A 23,952-nucleotide genomic window follows, 5' to 3' on the forward strand; every position below is an offset into this window, starting at 1 on the left:
TTAATGAAAAGTATGGGATCACAATGTGATTAGCAGCAATCAAGAAGAATGACTAGGAGTAGTTGTACTTTTAGACACCAGAAAACGTGTTGTCATCACATGGGCAGATAAATCTTAAGCCAATGGTCACGATCAGTTCACAAGATTATTAAATACATTTCATCCTGCTTTAGGAAGTTGCGTGTGTCTGAATTCAAACCTGCTTGGCTGCTGGAATATTATTCTTATTCAGAATTAGTCAATTCCACATGGGGTCACCGACAGAATTAATCTAGATACCAATCATGTCTTGTTCTAAATTATTGTTTATTTATTTATTTATCTTAATAATGCTAGGTATAATTCATTTTGACCAAAGGATGAAAATGAATAAAATTATATAAAGTTGTAATAGGTGGTCTTGTATCTGTAAATAACTCATTCAAATCACCGGAAACTTCTTGTATCTTTTATCCATTTTCTTTAATGAGGTTTTAAGAGTTATAATCATTACTTAGTCTTAGTCATATCAATCGATGAGATTCAAATTTATCTCTTACTTATTTTAAATAATAAGACTTAGAAGTGATTTTGAACGTCGAAAACATAAAAAATATCATATTGGAAGATGTTGAGATGGGTTATAGATGGGATGAAATAAGATCATTTTTGTTAATGTGAATGACTCATCCAAATCACCTTAACCTCATCTTAGGAGAGGGGCTATCAGGATGCCATAAGGTCATTATGCTCCTATGAACGACTCCTAGAACACGTTTGAAGAATACGATATTGAGTGTCAGAAAAGGTTTAGGCCAACACTTTTGGGCCCAAGCCATAATTGTGCCTGAACTTCATTAACAAGACCAACACTTTTGGGTCCAATGCTTTGCTTAAGCCCAACCCATAATGATGCCCAGACTGTATATTACAAGCCTAAAAAGATGTAGTCCATGAGCCAAAACTTTTGGGCCCAGTGCTTGCACCTCCTCAAAACAAGGCCTGACAAATTGTGTGCCGTGGAGCATTTCCTGCCTTGAAGAATGTAAGCAGGGGCGAATGGGGGCCGGTGACCCCGCTAAAAAATACTTAATTTTTCTTAGCTTTCTGTTTTGACCATGTTGTACATGTTAATGTTTCTGGACTTGATCTTACTCACTTTATTTTATATGTATATTAAATTAATTACACAGCCATTTACTTAAGGTGCGTTTGGTTTATTATTTTGATACTTTTTAGGATAGTATTTTGAAAAAAAAGTAAAATTAGGTGGTTATTATGAGGTAAGATTTAAAAATTAACAAATACACCCTCTAGGTTTGTTAATTTACTAAACACCCTTGTAATAAAACATTAAAAATTAATAAAAACACCCTTACCAACCTATTGAATACCGGTAGCCGACCACCACCCCCGGAGGGTGGCTAGAGTAGCCATATCGGCGCACGACTGGCTGGATCTGGCCAGTCGCGAGCCGATATGACATTTTTTAACCAGATCCACCATGGATCTGACCACTTTTGGTGGTCAATGATAGCTAAAGGTATGACCGTTGTTGATGGTCAAAGAACGTCATATCTTGGCAGTCGTTGACGACTAGATCTTTGGTCGTAGATCTGACATTTTTCGGCCAGATCCACGGTGGATTTGGTCGAAAAAGGCTAGATCGGAGTACTACCGGCTAGATTCAGCTGGCAGTGTACCATTATACTATATTCTGGCCACCTTCCGATGGTGGTGGCCGAAATCTGACAAATGTAGGTGGGTGGGGGTATTTTTGTTAATTTTTAAACTCTTTTTGGAGGTGTTCAGTTAGATTAACAAACCTATGGGGTTTAAAAATAATTGAATAAAATAGAATAGTATTTTTAGAATAGGAAAACAAATGTGTATTTTCGGTAGAATAGTGAAAAAAATTTGAAACAAACCACCCTAATCCTCGAATTACATTAAATTACTTGTCCCCTTAACATTAGTTGCTGAATCTGTCTCTGAATATGTAAGTTCGGATATAAAAAAAATGAAGATGTTTATAGGATAAAATGACTAAACATCGCCATTTATTGTAATGGTTGGTCCATTTTTGTTTCTGGGGTTGTACAGATTGAATTGAGCTTTCTGGGTCATAATCTTCAAAAATTCCATTGAGAATTACGGCTGCAAAAAGCTATCTTATAAGAAAGAGCTAGCTGCGCAAGGAATAAAGCTCAAAGCTTATAAAAAATGGCATATATGGGGAAGGTCAACTATGCCATCCCGCCAAGCTGCCAACAGCTTAGGATTCTCTTCCATGTCCACTTTACAGGAGTTAAAGCTTCACAAAACTGTAAGAAAGAAAGCAAAAAATTTAAGGGAATGTAGTAAAGAAGGTGGAGTTCACATGGAGAAGAAAGTATATCGCATATTCCAATTTCATAGTATTGGATTTTGATATCCAAATTTTGTTCCCTTAAAAATTGAATACTGGGAAAAGTGATTATGTGATATATGAATCCAACTAACCCGTAGAGGTTTGCTCAAAAATACATCTACTTACTGAGGAAGGTCGTCTAAGCCTTGTAAACTGAATTTCAGGCATCTCTCCTAATTATATGGGATGTGACACAATCTCTTTGTTCGGTTGTCTGTTTCTATATACAGTAGTATGATACAAGAGAATGAAATTAATTCTGAAACAATGGTGTGGAAAGAAGCAAGATGCCTAGATTTCAGAGCAGAAATTATTAAATCTAAATACTAATGCTGAAACAAAATGGGAGGGTTGGTCCATCAAACTTGCATCACCTACTGTCATCCTTCAGAGCCACTTTAAAGGAAGCAAATAATTGAGAGTTGTATGTGGGGATCACCAAAAATTGAAAGCTTTGACACCATACACATGCCATTGCCCACTTCACATGCTCTCTGTCTCCCTTTGCCCACCTTATACACACTATACTCTCTTTTGTTATAACCCATTGCTGTCACATCTCACATTGTTATCGAATGAAGAAATCTAGAAATAAGTATAATATCTCTTACCCACTTCACCGAAAATGATATAGAGAGTTACGATCATTATATATTGTCATATTCATCTCATTTACTAGGATTTAAATTATCTTTTACTAACTTCAAACAGTAGGATTTATAGTGCATCCATCTCGACTTGGCTTGGATATTAATTCAAATTATCTTTTCAAATGAGTCAGGAGTCATCTATCTAAATGAGTATAAATTTAAGTAGACGATATCTATTTGATTGGATACAAACAATTTCAAATGATCTCATCTCAACACATCACTAAAAGAATTATTGAAATAAATTACTCAATGAAAGACGTTATTAATTACACACTCACAATTCCATTATCTATATAACAATATCTATATATATATATATATAGTTAGAGAATATTCTAACAAGTTTAGCTTGGTTATATTGTAATTAAGCTGCCAAAATAAGTTTTTTGAACTCGTCACTAAAACTTTGTAATTAAGAGAGGCTGGAGAGCTGGGGCTGCAGTTGGCTGATGAGAGTACTCCAAAGCTATGCATTGAAGGTGTCTTGGACAAGAGATTAAATGGTCATTAGTGAGACCGGCTGCTTGCATGAATGAGTGCATTACTGTCGGCCCAACAAACCTGAAACCTCTCTTTACCATATCTTTGCTCATGTTTTCTGATTTTGAGGTCTTCACGGGAATCTTGTTGCATAATCTATACTGGGTATTGATTGGCTTGAAATTCACAAATCCCCACAAGTACTTGTCAAATGATCCAAACTCTTTCTTCACCTGTGCAAAATAAAGTAAAAATTATTAATAAAGTGAACAATCTCATCATCTCATACGTAAGACTGTTAAAGTAAATTGTCTCATTGCATCAGTAAAATGATATCATCTCACGTATAAGACTGTAGATGAAATGATAAGACAGTTTCATATAAATACTGTTTAATGATAACGATAATCATCGTTATCATTAATCCTAACTGGCCTTTAATGATAAGAAACCCAACTAGAGTTCATTTGGGTCCAAAAAGCTAAGCTTAAGTTATTTTTTTTAAAGCTGCAAAAAGATAAGATCACTTTACAGCTTGTATATTAAAACAAAATTAGAAGTTCTTAAGTGGGGTAATATTATTGGGTTTAGCAGCTGTGTAGCATTAAGGAATTGATTAATTAAGCTAATTGAAAAAGAGAATTAAAATATTAAGGATGTTTCATTACCGCAAGAATTCTGATAGAGTTGTCAACAACACCTCTAACTTGGCTTATATCTATGCCATACTCAGCTCTTATTGATGTTATCTTTTTTTCATTGAATTTGGCAACAACTTCTGCATCAAATCCTGAAAATGCCTCTCTGCAAAATAATAAATGACAAGCAATAAGAACCAGTTAAATTACACTTTTATTGCTTCTTCAAAGGCATGAAGCTAAAACAACACCAGCTTGATTATTCACCTGAATATTTGTCTTTTCTTCAAGACAGAAGTCCAATCTGATCCAACTTGTGCACCAGTCAAGATTAGCAATTCAAACAACAACCTGCAAAAAATGAGTTCTTTTAGTAATTTTTATATCATTACACTGAAGTCTGTAACAGACTAATCCAATCAAATATATAGTCTGTTTAAATTTTAAATATAATCATTTTCACCGGAAATGCGTATACTTAGTCGAGAAAATCTGAGACTTTTCTTATTTTTTAAGAAGAGTTCGAGAATTTAATTACTTGTCATAATGGACAGGAACTCCCCATTCTTCATCATGATAAGCAACATAGATAGGATCTGCACACAAACAATTTCATTGTAAATTTGCATGAAAATTAAGCATGAGAATTAAACATTTTTCAGCTTATGTTTAACTAAATACCTGAATTAGGAGTAATAAAGCTACATCTTTTTTCCTCTCTACCAATACTGGCAGTGGCAACAAAATAACTCTTGGAAGATTTAGTTCTTCCATAATGAGCAGTTTTCATCTTTCTTTGTTCTTGCATAATGGCAACTTGCTTCCTTCTTGCTGCTGCTATGCTTCCTGGAGCCTCAACTATCAAAGAAGAGTCATAAGATGGAAGTGCAACTCCAACACCATTAGTACTACTCTTCGTTTTCTTTACCGAATTCACCAACTTTGTCGCGCAACGCGGTATCATCACCTTCTCAGCACTAGAGTTCAGCTCATTAGCTTCATTTCCTCTTTTCACTGCTGGTGGTCTTGGAGATTTTAACTTTGGAGAGATGGGAGGAGACATTGAAGACTTGGTAGTTTTAACATTATTATTAGCTGCAGTAGTTGGCAATGGTAATGGTGGTAGAGTAGGAGATTTTGGTGAAGTAATTTTCTTAAGTGAATTGCGCCTTTCCAAGCTTGGAACTTGGTTAGATTTTGGTTGAAGGACAGGGCGACCATTGATTGGAGCAATTTTTGGAGTGGCCCTTTGAGGCTTAGAGTTAGAGGAACGCATTTTTTCAAGTGATGTAGCTAGGGAGCTTTGTGTTAGAGAATGAAAGAATGAATGATTTTGGTTGAAAGATAGAGAAACAATAGTGAAGGAGTTAAGGAGGGTTTGGAGAAGAAGTTGTGTTTATAAACTAGAAATGTGGGGTAGATTTTGGAAAGTTGTAACATGGGGAGGTGGGAATCTGCCATACACATCTTCTTCTTCTGAGGGGCATTACTTTTTTGCTAATACAAGCCCAATGTGTTGAAAATGGCACTATTTTAATAATATAAATTCTTGGAGTATATTTAAAATATTTCTCAGATGTGGAGCCGAAATTTTGAAAATTTTGAACTCTGGGTAGTTGGCACCAATCATATATTGTGTGAGCGACAAGGAGGGCAAAGTGTGGGGATGGTTATGGTGCCATTGCCAGCCCTCAAATGGACCCTCATTTTGTGCCTTTACTGCTCATAAGTCCCGAAGCTGGAGTTGGGAAGATAAGAGAGGTCAGTGGGTGAGAGAGACTAATCATTGTCCCTCTTAAGAGCTGGCTGACAATTTCAAGACTCTAATTATTTTAATATGATACATCAATTGCAACTCACATGATCTTGAAGTTGATATTTTAATTAGTTTAAGTTTAGTTGCTATCTAGTCAACAAAACTGGTTAAATGCTTTAGGGCTAACTTCCCATACAAAGGCGACCCACAATAGAAAAAATCATACTTTGGAGCATAAGTTGTGTAGATACTAAAATCAACACTCCTGGTAGCTCTTGAATTGCTGATGAATTGATCCACCACACTGTGTTTGTATCAGCACCAAAAGTCTTGAGGCATGAACCACCAAACTTCCTCACTGTTGTCACATTGATGGGTTGTTTAAAGGTACAATTCACAACAACAACTGTGTAAACTCTGCCATGCCCCAGTCAGGGAGAATTCTATAACCGGAGGCCTTGATGCTCGGCTGTGAGGTTTTAAAGGAACCCACTCACATTCATAAGAGGGCTTTCCAAAAACATGATTCGGCTTTGAAGAAAGGCCAACAATGGCGAATGTGTTGAGCCCTCACGGTGTAGTTCCCATAGTGATGAAATTATAAGCTGCAGCGCCATAGGTGTTGAGGCTCTCTTGATGGTGGAGTTGTCGATGATTTGGTCGAGCTCAAGGGCGGGAGGAGGAGGGGGAGACGGAGACGGCGGGGGGGTGAGGGGGAGGAGGAGGAGGAGGAGAGGAGGAGAGGAGAAGGAGCGGCCAATAGGGGCTGTGTTGAAGATGAGAGGTGGCGTTTGGATTGGCGTTGGTGTTGATTTTCGAGATGCAGAGGCGCAAATCGGAGGAAGAATGTGTGAAACGAGAAGGGAGAATTGGAGAAGAGTGGCAATGCTACAAAGAACCAAAAGCATGCCTAATAAAAGCTTCATTTCAGCTGCACAGTTCCATATCACCCCACAAACATCTTCTTCTCTTGTTATCTTTCTGATCTCTTTCTTTGGGCGTCATTGTTGAGGCTGTTGGTGTTCTTGAGGAAGAAGAAGAAGCCTATCAAAGAACACAAGGTTTCAGACTTTGGTTAAAGAAGAAGAGAAAAAAGCAAGCTTTTAGGAGGAAGGAGAAGAGAACGAATGAATATTATTAATCAAACAAATGCAAAAATTATTTCTCTTCTCTGTCTTCTCTCTCTCGCCTCTTTTTTGTGTTCTATCTTTGGCTCTACTTTTATATAGAGTTCATTAAAAAAGTATCAATCACACCCTAAAAGATTGTTCAGTTTTTCAACTACCACGATGTTCGACATTTTTAAGGGATTTTTGATAATTAATCGATTTGTTCGGGAGCTTTTATACTTTCAGAAAATTAGGGGTGGTTTTGGAATTAAACCATGTTTTGGAAGTTATTAAAATGATTTTTGAGTGGCTGTATAGTAGTTGTTTTGTTTTAGTTTAAACATGACTAAGAATAATCAAAAGTAATTTTTCTAATGAAATATATTGTCAAATTAAGGAGTTGTTACTTACTAATAATTAATTAATAAAATTTACAGCTTAAAAGCCGTGTCAAAATGTGGGGCTCTAAATCTTGACAGAGCAAGCCATGGTTGTTGTCTCCGGGCCTCCTAGTTTTTTTCTTATAGGCCCCTTGTTGTTTTATATTTCTTATTACTCCCTACACCTTCTAAATTTAATACTTGCCTTAATAAGATCCCTCGAGAGTCGAGATTTTGATATTTTTATAATTTTAATATATGGTAAATATGGGTAAGTTTTTGCTGTCATTATTTTGAAATATTTACTAATAGGGTTGGTGATTAATAAAAGATCAAGGTAAAAAAAAAAGGTAAATTCTTGCAAAATGACAATTGTAACTTAAGTTTGATTAAATTATGGAAATAAATTCTTGGTTTTAAGCAAAAATTGGGAGTTAAAAATATTTATTTATTATATTAATTAACAACTTTAAGCATTTGATAGTGAAGGTTGTTTATGAATTTCATTCAAATTTTTAAATTAATCTCAATATAAATTACTAATCATAAATTGAGATATAAATTAGAAATTTTATGTTATAATGTTACGTGTAAATTCAAAATAAATCACTTCAAAAATATTCATCAAAACTAATATAAGTAATAAATAAAAGAACTTGTATGTAACATACATCATTTGATAAAAAAAACACATAAAACAACTAAAACATAAAAGGATCTTCTATAACAAATGTATTCGCATCTGCTTTAGTGTAGAGAAGTTATATGTGTAACAAAGCTAACAGAGAAATGTAAGTGATGCAGTATTTTCTCTTAGTTAAGAGTAGAAACATTTAACAAAAAAAAAAATTAATAGATTTTGAAACTAAAACCGGTAAAATTAAATAAAACTTTTTTTATTGGACGAGTGTATATAGGTTCAATGATGTGTCTTTTTTTTTTTTTTTTTTTTTCATAATAGGATAAAAATAAAATCTCTTATGAGAAGAGTGAAAAATAAGAAATATAAAAAACTTGGATGGTTTGTTGAAAAGTAAAGGAGGGGCAGCGGTGCAAAAGTTAAATTGAAGTTAGGAAAAGGTGACAGTGGAGGATTTTCTGTTGGAGCATGACCTGTCATGTTCCTCTGGGCTGTCTGCCTTTACAAGAACGGCGAGTGTGGGACCATTATTATTCATAAAAAGTAGAAAAATCTTAATTCATAATTCACTTACCACGTGGAGTTTTGCCACGTGTACCTAAGAAATGCCACTTGTCGTAATTAGGGGTGTTAAAAAAAAAGCAAAAATGAACCGCTAACCGAATTGAAAAACGGTTAACCGAAAAAAACGGTTCGATTACGGTTCAAAAAATTCAAAAAACGAATTTTCGGTTCGGTTACGATTCGAGAAAATTAGAAACGGTAAAGAAAAACCATTTTTTTTGAACCGATTTTTCAAATATATAATATAAAATAAATAAATAATAACCTAAACTAAAATAAATCCCTAATTCACTCAATCTAAATCCCAATCCAAATTTTTTTTCTAGTTCCCAATGTATTGTCTATATTTACAATTTAATTTAGGACAAAATTAAAAAAAAAGTTTTATAAAAAAAAAAAGGGAAAACGGTTAAAACCGGTTAACCGAAAATAGTTTTCCTTAAAATGGATGGTTCGGTTCAGAAATTTTTCGAAACCAAAAATCTAATTCGATTTAGAAAAACGTTTAATTGGTTCGGTTAACCGCTTTTGAACACTTCTAGTGATAGCCACCCACCTTGGTGGAATTAAATTTTTGAATGTGAAAAATCGGAGATGGGCCATGGGCTCCCTTAATTTGGGCAATTTAATACCAATTTAAAATAATCATATTAGGTGTTCCGGTATACCTCTTTTTGAATACTGTTACACCCTCCTTTATGGAGTTTTGTTATTGGGATTTCGCTATTGGGAGTACGTTACCTAGTAGAAAGTGTTAACCTCTTAAAAGTATAGAATTAACAAAGTTAAATCTCATTTGGATATGGTTATTTTTTTATATACTATTATATTCTCCTTTATCTCTAAGGTGACGGATCTACAACAAGATAGAGTAAAAAATTTCATTATTTTGGTCTATTTGAACATAATTTACTTGTCTACCTCCATCTCCGCTTGTGTTGTCGGAAGTAATGTCTTCTCATAGTTACTCACACTTATAGGAAGATTAATTATGTTTATAATGTTGTAAGTCGATGTAGTGCCACCCTATTTTTCTTACCCTTGGTTCTTATGATGAATTCGTGACGGAGAACTCCACATGTAAAAAATGAAATTCAATAACTAAATAGTATTTCGTATAGGTTTTGTTGTCTAGAAAAACAAATTTTGAAATTAAATAATTCCTTCTACCATGAATCATCAGTAATAATATTTGTTTACATGTTAAATTAGTAAAAAATCCATACAAGGATTAGATTATTATGTCACATTTGGAGGCTCTACCAAATTGAAATTCTTCACATCCATTTCAAGAGAAAAGTTGCACAAATGATATCCAGACGAAGGAGTTCGAACTTGATCAAGACCAATCAAATGCTAGTTTGATTTAGTGAATGGCAGATTTAGAAAATGCTGCTTGTGTGTAAGATATTCTCACTAAAATCTAATTCAAGTTCAATATAGTGACACTTAAACCCTATTCTAATTTGGAATACGATGCTATTGTATTCCTAAAAATGATTATATTCCATTCCTATTTAGAATAGATATTATCCTAAAACAATTTAGGAAATAGTTATTAGATCTCAATTCTATTACAAATGGAATAAGTTTTACCCTAAGGAAAGAATTATTATACTTCAGTTAATATTAATATAATAAATATATTTGATATTAATTAGGTAATGTTAATTTATTCAATTATATTAATATAATAAATATATTTAATATTAATATGTATTTTTTATTTATTCTATTTACTAAGAAATAGACATAGGCGACTTTCTATACAAAATTATCAAATTTCATTTCTTTGTAAAAAGACCAGAATACCCTTCTTCTTAAATCACCTTCTTGATCCAAAAAGTGTTCCAGTTTCTTATGGTGTGTGACCTGTAAACTCCATACATGTTAGAAGTGAGTAGTATCGCGATTAACCGTAATTAATCGTCTTACTACACACAGACCAAGATTGACCTTTAGCAAGGCGTCATGGCTACCCAATAACTAGAGATCAACGAAGAACTGGTATGTGTCAATAATATAGTTATCGTGCAATCTAATCCCTTTATCATTCGTTATCTCATCAAGGCTGAGGTACATAAATAGTGTCATTCTCATATCACACCCTTGATATATTTGGTTGTTGGTATCAAACTAATGATCGCGATTAAACAATTTGAGCAACAACTCAATTACACTATAACCATGGATATAGTTGTTGCCATAAAACCAAATTGCGCGGTGAGATAACTACTCCTGTGACCAGGAGTGATAAATCTTTTATTGATCTACCATAACCATGATATATTTCACGATGTAGCAATCATGACCGTACTGATAATCCTAAAAAGCATTACGTTAGGTTAGAGTCAAATACACCACTACATACATACGATAGTCTAGTGATCTCAGTCTTAGAATCACATATACCATTATTCGTAAGAGGAGTGTGTTCTATAGACATTGGGTTACCATCTGCATGGAATTCTTTGGTGGTTAGTCTAGTGAACTTTCAGTCAACAAGCACCCATGTGTTGTATCAGGTGTCACAAATCTTGACATGCAAAATGTGTCATTATCTTTCGATATGGTCGTTCAATACTTTAATAGTTACCTATTATATGTGTCTAGGTTAGGAAAATACGAGGTTACAGACGTTTATAGAATGGTCACCATATATGCTCATAGAGATCTCCCAATCAAGACTTATAACGCTTGATTCTCTCATCACCGTTCTACCATTGTAAGAACATAATTATACATACAAAAGAATACTATTTATGTAATATATAAATAATGTCTTTATTAATAGAAATTATCTAATACAAAGTCAATTACAATAGTTCCATAGCGCTAGAACATCTACTCTAACAATGTAATTTCATAATTCTTCAAATTATAATTTTTACGAGAGTATACATTATTTTGATTTATAAAAGAAGGTTCTTGATGTTCTCTAATTGTGCAGAAGTGACATGTAACACGTTATAAATTAATTTCTGTTCTATTGTTAAGATATTAACACTTATAACTTATAACTTGTTCCAAAATGCACTAATCAAGGATCATGGTAAAAAAAAATAATATCACATATTATAATTGTTCTTTATTTAAATAATAGTTATAAAATAAAAATAAGAAGACACACATATTAATAATTATTAATTAATTTGACCTTCATTACTACGTGACATTTCACTAACATTTTCGAATATATATAATTAAAAAAACCATTATTCAGATTTTAACATGCGGGGAGGATATCGAGCTTCGAGAAATAGAAAACATGTCTCGACTTTGTAATTGATATATTTCCATTAATGTTATTGTTACTCTATTTAATAATCTTTAGAAAAAAAATTAAGAATATTTATTATAATCAAGGACTTTTATTAATATTATTATTTCAATTTTCACATCAACCTTCCATTAAATTTCAAAATAATATAATATAAACACAGATTCGAGGTTAACAATCCAGGTAACTATCAACTTCAAAAAATAATGAAAAATATCTCAATTTAAAGAAAAAAAACCTAAATAAATAGTTATATTCATAATCAATAGACTTCACAATTTTCTCTGTTTTATCTTCATATTAATATTTAACTAAAATTTAAAATAATATTATATAGAGCGGTGCTTTGAGGTTTTACCAACCTATAAGAATTCCAGTTTCAAGAAATAATAAAAAAGCCTCGACTTTCTTAGAACAAACCCTATTCATAAAAAATATAAAGTAAATATTGTAATTATAATATGAGAATAATAAAATATTTTTTCCATTTAAATATTATATAGCAAATAATAAATAATTGGAACGTGATAACAAATCAACACCATATACTAAATATTAAATAATACGAAATTTCCGAAGTTGGTGGGAGCAACATGATTAGAGAAACCCTTCCCCAGCAAGCTCTATTTGACTTCAAGATGGCAAGATTGAATTATTTTTAGTTTTAAAAATAATATTTAAAAATTAACTTAATGGTCTCCAGATATAAAATTGGTATCTATGAGTTGTTTTATTATTTATTTTTATTATTTATACTATATATAGTAAGAATAATTAATTTCATACATAGTAGTGGAGAAAACCTTGATTTATTTATAGATGTAGGGATCTAGTTTTAGAGATCTACCAGTAACGTTGCATATAAAAAATTTAGGTCGAAAAAATGTATCATATCATCTACACGTTACTACAATAATATTCATAATGATTAATTAAAAAATATTAATAAAATGAAAGTAAGTTTCATGTGACTTGGGTCAGCTATGCGAGCAAAATTGGACCCCTGTTAGTCAACATGATTTAATATGGTTTAGTGGGAATAATTTAATCCGATGGAATATGATATGTTCAGTATAAGAAATTAAACACAAGCTACCTGCACAATTGTGCTGTTCATATTGCTCTTCATCGGCACGTTCTATAATGAAGGATATGTATCGAAAGTTTATATAGACGTTTGGATGATGTGATATGTTCATTCCACTTTAAATTTCTTAGTTGACTATGGTCTCTCTGGGTGGAGAATGCAATTAATGAAAAGTATGGGATCACAATGTGATTAGCAGCAATCAAGAAGAATGACTAGGAGTAGTTGTACTTTTAGACACCAGAAAGTGTTGCATCACATGGGCAGATAAATCTTAAGCCAATGGTCACGATCAGTTCACAAGATTATTAAATACATTTCATCCTGCTTTAGGAAGTTGCGGTGTCTGAATTCAAACCTGCTTGGCTGCTGGAATATTATTCTTATTCAGAATTAGTCAATTCCACATGGGGTCACCGACAGAATTAATCTAGATACAATCATGTCTTGTTCTAAATTATTGTTTTATTTATTTATCTAATAATGCTAGGTATAATTCGTTTGACCAAAGGATGAAAATGAATAAAAATATAAAGTTGTAATAGGTGGTCTTGTATCTGTAAATAACTCATTCAAATCACCGGAAACTTCTTGTATCTTTATCCATTTTCTTTAATGAGGTTTTAAGAGTTATAATCATTACTTAGTCTTAGTCATATCAATCGATGAGATTCAAATTTATCTCTACTTATTTTAAATATAAGATTAGAAGTGATTTTGAACGTCGAAAACATAAAAAATATCATATTGGAAGATGTTGAGATGGGTTATAGATGGATGAAATAAGATCATTTTTGTAATGTGAATGACTCATCCAAATCACCTTAACCTCATCTTAGGAGAAGGGCTATCAGGATGCCATAAGGTCTTATGCTCCTATGAACGACTCCTAGAACACGTTTGAAGAATACGATATTGAGTGTCAGAAAAGGTTTAGGCCAACACTTTTGGGCCCAAGCCATAATTGTGCCTGAACTTCATTAACAAGACCAACACTTTGGGTCCAATGCTTTGCTTAAGCCAACCCATAATGATGCCCAGATGTAATTACAAGCCTAAAAAGATGTAGTCCATGAGCCAAAATTTTGGGCCCAGTGCTTGCACCTCCTCAAAACAAGGCCTGACAAATTGTGTGCCGTGGAGCATTTCCTGCCTTGAGAATGTAAGCAGGGGGAATGGGGGCCGGTGACCCCGCAAAAAATACTTAATTTTTCTTAGCTTTCTGCTTTGACCATGTTGTACATGTTAATGTTTGGACTTGATCTTACTCACTTTATTTTATATGTATATAAATTAATTACACAGCCATTTACTTAAGGTGCGTTTGGTTCATTATTTTGATACTTTTTAGGATAGTATTTTGAAAAAAAGTAAAGTTAGATGGTTATTACGAGGTAGGATTTAAAAATTAACAAAACACCCTCTAGGTTTGTAATTTACTAAATACCTTGTAATAAAACATTAAAAATTAACAAAAACACCCTTACCAACCTATTGAATACCGGTAGCCGACACCACCCCCCCCGGAGGGTGGCTAGAGTAGCCATATCGGCGCACGACTGGTGGATCGGCCAGTCGCGAGCCGATATGACATTTTTCAACCAGATCCACCATGGATCTGACCACTTTGTGGTCAATGATAGTCAAGATATTACCATTGTTGATGGTCAAAGATCACCATATCTTGGCAGTCGTTGACGGCCAGATTTTTGGTGTAGATCTGGCATTTTTCAGCCAGATCCACGGTAGATTGATCGAAAAATGCTAGATTGGAGTACTACCGGCATGATCCAGTCGGTACTGTGCTATTATACTAGATTCTAGCCACCTTGGTGGTGATGGCCGAAATCTGACAAATGTAGATGGGTGGGGGTATTTTTGTTAATTTCTAAACTCTTTTTGGAGGTGTTTAGTTAGATTAACAAACCTAGGGGTTTAAAAATAATTGAATAATAAATAGAGTAGTATTTTTAGAATAGGAAAACAAATGTGTATTTTAGGTAGGTAGCGAAAAAATTTGAAACAAACCACCCTATCCTCGAATTACATTAAATTACTTGTCCCCTTAACATTAGTTGCTGAATCTGTCTGAATATGTAAGTTCGGATAAAAAAAATGAAGATGTTTATAGGATAAAATGACTAAACATCGCCATTTATTGTAATGGTTGGTCCATTTTTGTTTCTGGGGTTGTATAGATTGAATTGAGCTTTCTGGGTCATAATCTTCAAAAATTTTGTTGATGCTGATTTTGACACCAACGAAACACACGTGTGAAATGTCGAGTTGGCCCCCAAAAGACACACGTAAATGGTTTGGAAAGATGAAAGTAAATGCAGTGAGAAAGGAGTTTTAAGTGGTTCGGATGCTAAGGAAGCAAATCCTACGTCCGCTGATATTTTTGTTAATGATAAGGGTCAGGTCACTTTAGACGACTGATTTACACTGATAATACAAGGTATTGAAGGCTGTCTTTTCTAGAGAGAGAGAAAAGAGCTTTTCTTTTTGTAAGATTAAAATGCCTAAATCCCTTTAATGAGAGAGGAGCTCCCATTTTATAGTGGGATGCCTTAAGTAATCGCCATTGAATCTGCAAGTTGGTGGGATGATCCGTGCAAATCCTTCATTTAGGAATTCACGTGATTTGCTGCAGGGGTTGGACACGCGGGGTCATCACAACTCCTCGTTGGCCTGACGTGCATCCATACTCTGATGGAAGCAAGCTGTGGGTGCCACATGACACACGAAGCAGCTGCGTCAGTAGGCTCTTCCCGAGGCCTGACCTTGCACACTTAATTGGATGCCACATCAGCCCTAAGTTCCCAGGCATAACAAATTTCATTGAGAATTACGGCTGCAAAAAGCTATCTTATAAGAAAGAGCTAGCTGCGCAAGGAATAAAGCTCAAAGCTTATAAAAAATGGCATAATGGGGAAGGTCCACTATGCCATCCCGCCAAGCTGCCAACAGCTTGGGATTCTCTTCCTTGTCCACTTTACAGGAGTTAAAGCTTCACAAAACGTAAGAAAGAAAGCAAAAAATTTAAGGGAATGTAGTAAAGAAGGTGGAGTACACATGGAGAAGAAAGTATATCGCATATTCCAATTTCATAGGATTGGATTTTGATATCCAAATTTTGTTCCCTTAAAAATTGAATACTGGGAAAAGTGATTATGTGATATATGAATCCAACTAACCGTAGAGGTTTGCTAAAAATACATCTACTTACTGAGGAAGGTCGTCTAAGCCTTGTAAACTGAATTTCAGGCATCTCTCCTAATTATATGGGATGTGACACAATCTCTTTGTTCGGTTGTCTGTTTCTATATACAGTAGTATGATACAGAGAATGAAATAATTCTGAAACAATGGTGTGGAAAGAAGCAAGATGCTAGATTTAGAGCAGAAATTATAAATCTAAATACAAATGCTGAAACAAAATGGGAGGGTTGGCCCATCAAACTTGCATCACCTACTGTCATCCTTCACAGCCACTTTAAAGGAAGCAATAATTGAGAGTTGTATGTGGGGATCACCAAAAATTGAAAGCTTTGCACCATACACATGCCATTGCCACTTCACATGCTCTCTGTCTCCCTTGCCTACCTTACACACACTACACTCTCTTTTGTTATAACCCATTGCTGTCACATTCACATTGCTATCGAATGAAGAAAATCTAGAAATAAGTAAATATCTCTTACCCACTTCACCGAAAATGATATAGAGAGTACGATCATTATATATTGTCAATTCATCTCATTTACTAGGATTCAAATTATCTTTTACTAACTTCAAACAGTAGGACTTATAGTGCATCCCTCCCGACTGGCTTGGAATTAATTCAAATTAATTTTCAAATGAGTCAAGAGTCATCTATCTAAATGGTATAAATTCAAGTAGACTATATCTATTTGATTGGATACAAACAATTGCAAATGATCTCATCTCAACACATCACAAAGAATTATTGAAATAAATTACTCAATGAAAGACGTTATTAATTACACACTCACAATTCCATTATCTATATAACAATATCTATATATTATAATATAGTTAGAGAATATTCTAACAAGTTTAGCTTGGTTATATTGTAATTAAGCTGCCAAATAAGTTTTTTGAACTCGTCACTAAAACTTGTAATTAGAGGCTGGAGAGCTGGGGCTGCAGTTGGCTGATGAGAGTACTCCAAAGCTATGCATTGAAGGTGTCTTGGACAAGAGATTAAATGGTCATTAGTGAGACCGGCTGCTTGCATGAATGAGTGCATTACTGTCGGCCCAACAAAACGGAAACGAAATTGGTAAAATGTTTTGATTTTACAAAACAATGGTATTTGAATATACCCCAAAAGAATCATCTAGAGTTGCATGAATTTCACTTGCTTTTCTTATTTTTCATTCTTTTCCAACTTTTTCATACGTGTTAGTTACTTGATAAGATATTTTATGGGACCCTTGGGCACATGCCCTTTTTGACTTTGTCAAAAGAGATAAAAAGAATACAGTTGTGGCTTTCCTCAAAATAATATAACATTTCACTTTCTCATCATCCAAACAGGTCCCCATAGGTTATACAAATCAAAAGAAAACAATAAAAGTGAGGTAGCAATAAAGCAAATCTAACCCACCAAGCACATTGTCCACCTCCTACTGGTGGAGGAGAAAGGGGTTAAAAAAGGAAGAAGAGCCAAAATGTATTATAATGAAAAAAAGTATAAAGGAATCTGCTCGCTTATACATTCGATAACGTTATCAGATCAATAACAATGGCCACCTTTGCATTAATATAAATTATAATATACGTTCATAAACTAAGGTTATGTAATGTACTGATCTAATAACATTACCGAACTAGTATTGTAGTAGTTTCCGAAAATGAACGAATATAAGTCAAAAGAATGATGTAAACTCTAATGTGTCTCTCTTAATATGTATCTCTATACCTTCTGTTTTTTAAAAGAAAAAAAACTATTATACAAAAGAAGATACACTCCCAATGAATTTTAATTTATCTGAACAAGAAAAAAAAGAAGGGGGAAGTTGTTAAATACAAAATCATTGATGAGTATTTTGTAGCCTAAGGCCAATCATTTTGAGCTCAAATTTCTTCACAGCCCAGGCTGCGGTTCTCAATGTGGTATCCAAAACGTAAGGTGTGTTTTCAAAGTTGTATTTTGTCCCATTGACAAGAGTTGTGCAGGGTTCTTTCCTGTTTGCAATTGTGCCATGGTAATGGTAGTATTTGAGCTTGCCATCGGTCTTGTGGTTTGTCCTTCCATGGAGGTTCTGCGACATGTGAACTCCGGTGGCGTATACATTTCGAGGCTGTATGGCGTATTTCCGATCCCTCCTTATTCCTCTCTTCACATCCCTGAATACAAGCTTCTCAAACCCCCATTTCCTGAAGATAAACAAGAATGTCAACGACAAACATCCATATATGTGCATATCTACTGATTACTAACAACTTATGTATGGTAAAAAATAAACCAAATCGAGCATATGGAATTGATATATCTGAAATCAAAATCTAGCATTATGTCACAATATCTCTTTCTGTTTCTGGATTATACATGTCAGTATCAGTCTTAATCTAACATCAGGATCAACACAAAATGGAGCTCCACGACTACCAAATTTGATTTCGATTTTTCTTCTTCCATTCATCACACATACTGATTTTTCGTTAACACCATTAATGTCTTTAGACCGATGTGATTCTAACGGTATCTTATGCAAGAAGAGAACATCAATCATTCAAGGATTTTCCTTTAAGAAACATAACAAATGAACAAGTCCTAATCAAAGATAAGAAACAATCGCTTTAGAACAAAGTTCAGACCCACACCCCCGTCCACTTGTCTGAATGCAATGACCCGAAGGAAGAATCAAATACCGATCGCAAAGAATAACTCCAAACACATACGCACCACTAGATCTTATATATAGAGTATATATAAGTTCAACATCAGTTCTAATATGTTCTATTTTACTCAACCACCACAAAATTACAATATTCACATGATACATTAAATAAATCTAGAGATGCCATATGATGTTGAAATTTGCACAGAAAGTTCAATGGCTAACAGACAGCTCATTGCCATTAAAAGGACTACCCTACACAGAACTCATAGAAAATTCATCATTGATGCTTCATCATTCACCTTGACAGTTTCAAGAATATCTACCACAGAACCCTCTCTTACCTTTTACTATTTTTACCTTTTTACTTTGATCAATTCAATGCCAAATTAAAAAATTAAAAAAATTACTCAAAAAACACAGGGTAGCTCTATAGTTTTGCATCAAACAAATTCACCCAAAAAAAAAAAAAAAAAAAAATGAAAATTCATGTAAGAACATTAAGATTTAAAATTACCTCTCTGTTCTTCCAGCATCAGCTTGCATACATAACTGACTGCTCATATGATTTTGTTCAATGGTGAGCTGGTCATAACCAGTGAGGGAATCAAGCACGGCCTTGATGGAACTTTTTGAGGGCACATAAATGTACTCATCAACATCAAAGAAGAACATCCATTTAGCCATGAATTTATATCTATGTAAACAGTCATTCACCACCAAGAATTGATTGTGATAATACCCATCAAATCTCTCTTGCTCCTTTACGTCCTGCAATGTCACATACCCCAACTCCATCCATGGCTTCAACACCTCCAAAACCTCAGGATGAACCCCACCTGCATCATAAATCACAAAGTGGGATTTCTCCCCAAAGAGCCTCACGTGATAAGCTATCCACTCTCTCGTTCTCTGTGGACTCAAATTCCCATACAAAGGCGACCCACAATAGAAAAAATCATACTTTGGAGCATAAGTTGTGTAGATACTAAAATCAACACTCCCTGGTGGCTCTTGAATTGCCTGAATTTGATCCACCACACTGTGTTTTGTATCAGCACCAAAAGCTCTTGAGGCATGAACCACCAAACTTCCTCCACTGTTGTCACCATTAATGGGTTGTTTAAAGGTACAATTCACAACAACAACTGTGTAAACTCTGCCATAGCCCCAGTCAGGGAGAATTCTATAACCGGAGGCCTTGATGCTCGGCTGTGAGTTGTTTAAAGGAACCCACTCACATTCATAAGAGGGCTTTCCAAAAACATGATTCGGCTTTGAAGAAAGGCCAACAATGGCGAATGTGTTGAGCCCTCCACGGTAGCTTCCCATAGTGATGAAATTATAAGCTGCAGCGCCATAGGTGTTGAAGGCTCTCTTGATGGTGGAGTTGTCGATGATTTGGTCGAGCTCAAGGGCGGGAGGAGGAGGGGGAGACGGAGACGGCGGGGGAGGTGAAGGGGGAGGAGGAGGAGGAGGAGGAAGAGGAGGAGAGGGAGAAGGAGCGGCCAATAGGGGCTGTTGTTGAAGATGAGAGGTGGCGTTTGGATTGGCGTTGGTGTTGATTTTCGAGATGCAGAGGCGCAAATCGGAGGAAGAAATGGTGAAACGAGAAGGGATGAATTGGAGAAGAGTGGCAATGCTACAAAGAACCAAAAGCATGCCTAATAAAAGCTTCATTTCAGCTGCACAGTTCCATATCACCCCCACAAACATCTTCTTCTCTTTGTTATCTTTCTGATCTCTTTCTTTGGGCGTCATTGTTGAGGCTGTTGGTGTTCTTGAGGAAGAAGAAGAAGCCTATCAAAGAACACAAGGTTTCAGACTTTGGTTAAAGAAGAAGAGAAAAAAGCAAGCTTTTAGGAGGAAGGAGAAGAGAACGAATGAATATTATTAATCAAACAAATGACAAAAATTATTTCTCTTCTCTTTCTTCTCTCTCTCTCGCTCTCTTTTTTGTGTTCTATCTTTGGCTCTTCTTTTATATAGAGTTCATTAAAAAAGTTACAATCACACCCCTAAAAGATTGTTCAGTTTTTCAACTACCACGATGTTCGACATTTTTAAGGGATTTTTGATAATTGAATCGATTTGTTCGGGGAGCTTTTATACTTTCAGAAAATTAGGGGTGTTTTTGGAATTAAACCATGTTTTGGAAGTTATTAAAATGATTTTTGTAGTGGCTGTATAGTAGTTGTTTTGTTTTAGTTTAAACATGACTAAGAATAATCAAAAGTAATTTTTCTAATTTGAAATATATTTGTCAAATTAAGGAGTTGTTACTTACTTAATTAATTAATTAATAAATTTTACAGCTTAAAAGCCGTGTCAAAATGTGGGGCTCTAAATCTTGACAGAGCAAGCCATGGTTGTTGTCTCTCGGGCCTCCTAGTTTTTTTCTTATAGGCCCCTTGTTGTTTTATAATTTTCTTAATTACTCCCTACACCTTCCTAAATTTAATACTTGCCTTAATAAGATCCCTCGAGAGTCGAGATTTTGATATTTTTATAATTTTAATATATGGTAAATATGGGTAAGTTTTTGCTGTCATTGTTTTGCAAATATTTACTAATAGGGTTGGTGATTAATAAAAGATCAAGGTTAAAAAAAAAAGGTAAATTCTTGCCAAATGAACAATTGTAACTTAAGTTTTTGAATTAAATTATGGAAATAAATTCTTGGTTTTTAATGCATTAAAATTGGGAGTTAAAAAAATATTTATTTATTATATTAAATTAACAACTTATTAAGCATTTGATTATGATGGAAGGTTGTTTATGAATTTCATTCAAAATTTTTAAATTAATCTCAATATAAATTACTAATCATAAATTCGTGAGTATATAAATTAGAAATTTTATGTTATAATGTTACGTGTAAATTCAAAATAAATCACTTCAAAAATATTTATCAAAACTAATATAAGTAATAAATAAACGAACTTGTATGTAACATACATCATTTCATAAAAAAAACACATAAATACAACTAAGACATAAAAGGATCTTCTGTATAATAAATGTATTCACATCTGACTTATGTGTAGATGTAAATTATATGAGTAAATGTAAAGTGATGCAGTATTTTCTCATTAGTTAAGAGTAGAATATTTAAAAAAAAAAAATTAATAGATTTTGAAACTAAAACCGGTAAAATTAAATAAAACTTTTTTTATTGGACGAGTGTACATAGGTTCAATGATGTGTCTTTTTTTTTTTTTTTTTTCATAATAGGATTAAAAATAAAATCTCTTATGAGAAGAGTGAAAAATAAGAAATATAAAAAACTTGGATGGTTTTGTTGAAAAGTAAAGAGAGGGGCAGCGGTGCAAAAAGTTAAATTGAAGTTAGGAAAAGGTGACACGTGGAGGATTTTCTGTGTGAGCATGACCTGTCATGTTCCTCTGGGCTGTCTTGCCTTTACAAGAAACGGCGAGTGGGGACCATTATTATTCATGAAAAAGTAGAAAAATCTTAATTCATAATTCACTTACCACGTGGAGTTTTGCCACGTGTACCTAAGAAATGCCACTTGTCGTAATTAGGGGTGTTAAAAAAAAGGCAAAAATTGAACCGCTAACCGAATTGAAAAACCGGTTAACCGAAAAAACGGTTCGATTACGGTTCAAAAAATTCAAAAAACCGAATTTTCGGTTCGGTTACCGATTCGAGAAAAATTAGAAACGGTTAACCGAAAACCATTTTTTTGAACCGATTTTTCAAATATATATATATAAAATAAATAAATAATAACCTAAACTAAAATAAATCCCTAATTCACTCAATCTAAAATCCCAATCCAAATTTTTTTTCTTAGTTCCCAATGTATTGTCTATATTTACAATTTAATTTAGGACAAAATTAAAAAAAAAAGTTTTATAAAAAAAAAAAAGGGAAAACCGGTTTAAAACCGGTTAACCGAAAAATAGGTTTTCCTTAAAATTGGTATGGTTTCGGTTCAGAAATTTTTCGAAACCAAAAATCTAATTCGATTTAGAAAAACGTTTAATTGGTTCGGTTAACCGCTTTTGAACACTTCTAGTGATAGCCACCCACCTTGGTGGAATTAAATTTTTGAATGTGAAAAATCGGAGATGGGCCATGGGCTTCCCTTAATTTTGGGCAATTTAATACCAATTTAAAAATAAATCATATTAGGTGTTCCGGTAACATTACCTCTTTTTGAATACTGTTACACCCTCCTTTATGTAGGTTTTGTTATTGGGATTTCGCTATTGGGAGTAACGTTACCTAGTAGAAAGTGTTAAACCTCTTAAAAGTATAGAATTAACAAAGTTAAATCTCATTTGGATATGGTTATTTTTTTTATATACTATTATATTCTCCTTTATCCTCTAAGGTGACGGATCTACAACAAGATGAGTAAAAAATTTCATTATTTTGGTCTATTTTGAACATAATTTACTTGTCTACCTCCATCTCCGCTTGTGTTGTCGGAAGTAATGTCTTCTCATAGTTACTCACACTTATAGGAAGATTAATTATGTTTATAATGTTGTAAGTCGATGTTAGTGCCACCCTATTTTTCTTACTTCCTTGGTCTCTTATGATGAATTCGTGACGGACGAACTCACATGTAAAAAAATGAAATTCAATAACTAAATAGTATTTCGTATAGGTTTTGTTGTCTAGAAAAACAAATTTTGAAATTAAATAATTCCTTCTACCATGAATCCGAGTAAATAATTATTTTGTTTACATGTTAAATTAGTAAAAAATCCATACAAGGATTAGATTATTATGTCAACATTTGGAGGCTCTACCAAATTGAAATTCTTTCACAATCCATTTCAAGAGAAAAGTTGCACAAATGATATCCAGACGAAGGAGTTCGAAACTTGATCAAGACCAATCAAATGCTAGTTTGATTTAGTGAATGGCATGATTTAGAAAATGCTGCTTTGTGTGTAAGATATTCTCACTAAAATCTAATTCAAGTTCATTTATATAGTGACACTTAAACCCTATTCTAATTTGGAATACGAATCTATTGTATTCCTAAAAATGATTATATTCCATTCCTATTTAGAATAGATATTATCCTAAAACAATTTAGGAAATAGTTATTACATCTCAATTCTATTA

At 33.7% G+C, this 23,952-nt stretch overlaps 2 protein-coding genes across 2 annotated transcripts; both read right to left on the reverse strand.

Moving 5' to 3' along the window:
- Positions 1-3,306: 3,306 nt before the first annotated feature.
- On the reverse strand, positions 3,307-5,513 carry LOC116114052. Its single transcript, XM_031400207.1, has 5 exons — positions 4,842-5,513; positions 4,699-4,756; positions 4,428-4,511; positions 4,191-4,326; positions 3,307-3,755 (listed from the first exon to the last, which is right to left on the reverse strand). The coding sequence occupies exons 1-5, from the start codon at positions 5,434-5,436 to the stop codon at positions 3,441-3,443; spliced, it is 1,188 nt and encodes a 395-aa protein (XP_031256067.1). The 5' UTR covers positions 5,437-5,513; the 3' UTR covers positions 3,307-3,440.
- Positions 5,514-17,655: 12,142 nt separating this feature from the next.
- LOC116114030 (galactan beta-1,4-galactosyltransferase GALS3-like) lies at positions 17,656-20,790 on the reverse strand. The gene is made up of 2 exons (XM_031400182.1): positions 19,364-20,790; positions 17,656-18,382 (listed from the first exon to the last, which is right to left on the reverse strand). Exons 1-2 carry the CDS (start codon positions 20,605-20,607, stop codon positions 18,037-18,039), a joined length of 1,590 nt encoding a protein of 529 aa, XP_031256042.1. The 5' UTR covers positions 20,608-20,790; the 3' UTR covers positions 17,656-18,036.
- Positions 20,791-23,952: the final 3,162 nt, after the last annotated feature.

The sequence above is a fragment of the Pistacia vera genome, unplaced genomic scaffold (assembly GCF_008641045.1).
Source record: "Pistacia vera cultivar Batoury unplaced genomic scaffold, PisVer_v2 Contig7, whole genome shotgun sequence".
Classification (NCBI taxonomy): Eukaryota; Viridiplantae; Streptophyta; class Magnoliopsida; order Sapindales; family Anacardiaceae; genus Pistacia; species Pistacia vera.

Coding starts and splice junctions, on each gene's coding strand:
- LOC116114052 (XM_031400207.1), bottom strand. CDS start 5,436: ATGCGTTCCTCTAACTCTAAGCCTCAAAGGGCCACTCCAAAAATTGCT. Junction 4,757..4,841: donor CTTTATTACTCCTAATTCAG/GTATTTAGTTAA, acceptor GTTTGTGTGCAG/ATCCTATCTATGTTGCTTAT. Junction 4,327..4,427: donor AAGAAAAGACAAATATTCAG/GTGAATAATCAA, acceptor ATTATTTTGCAG/AGAGGCATTTTCAGGATTTG.
- LOC116114030 (XM_031400182.1), bottom strand. CDS start 20,607: ATGACGCCCAAAGAAAGAGATCAGAAAGATAACAAAGAGAAGAAGATG. Junction 18,383..19,363: donor GATGCTGGAAGAACAGAGAG/GTAATTTTAAAT, acceptor GTTTATCTTCAG/GAAATGGGGGTTTGAGAAGC.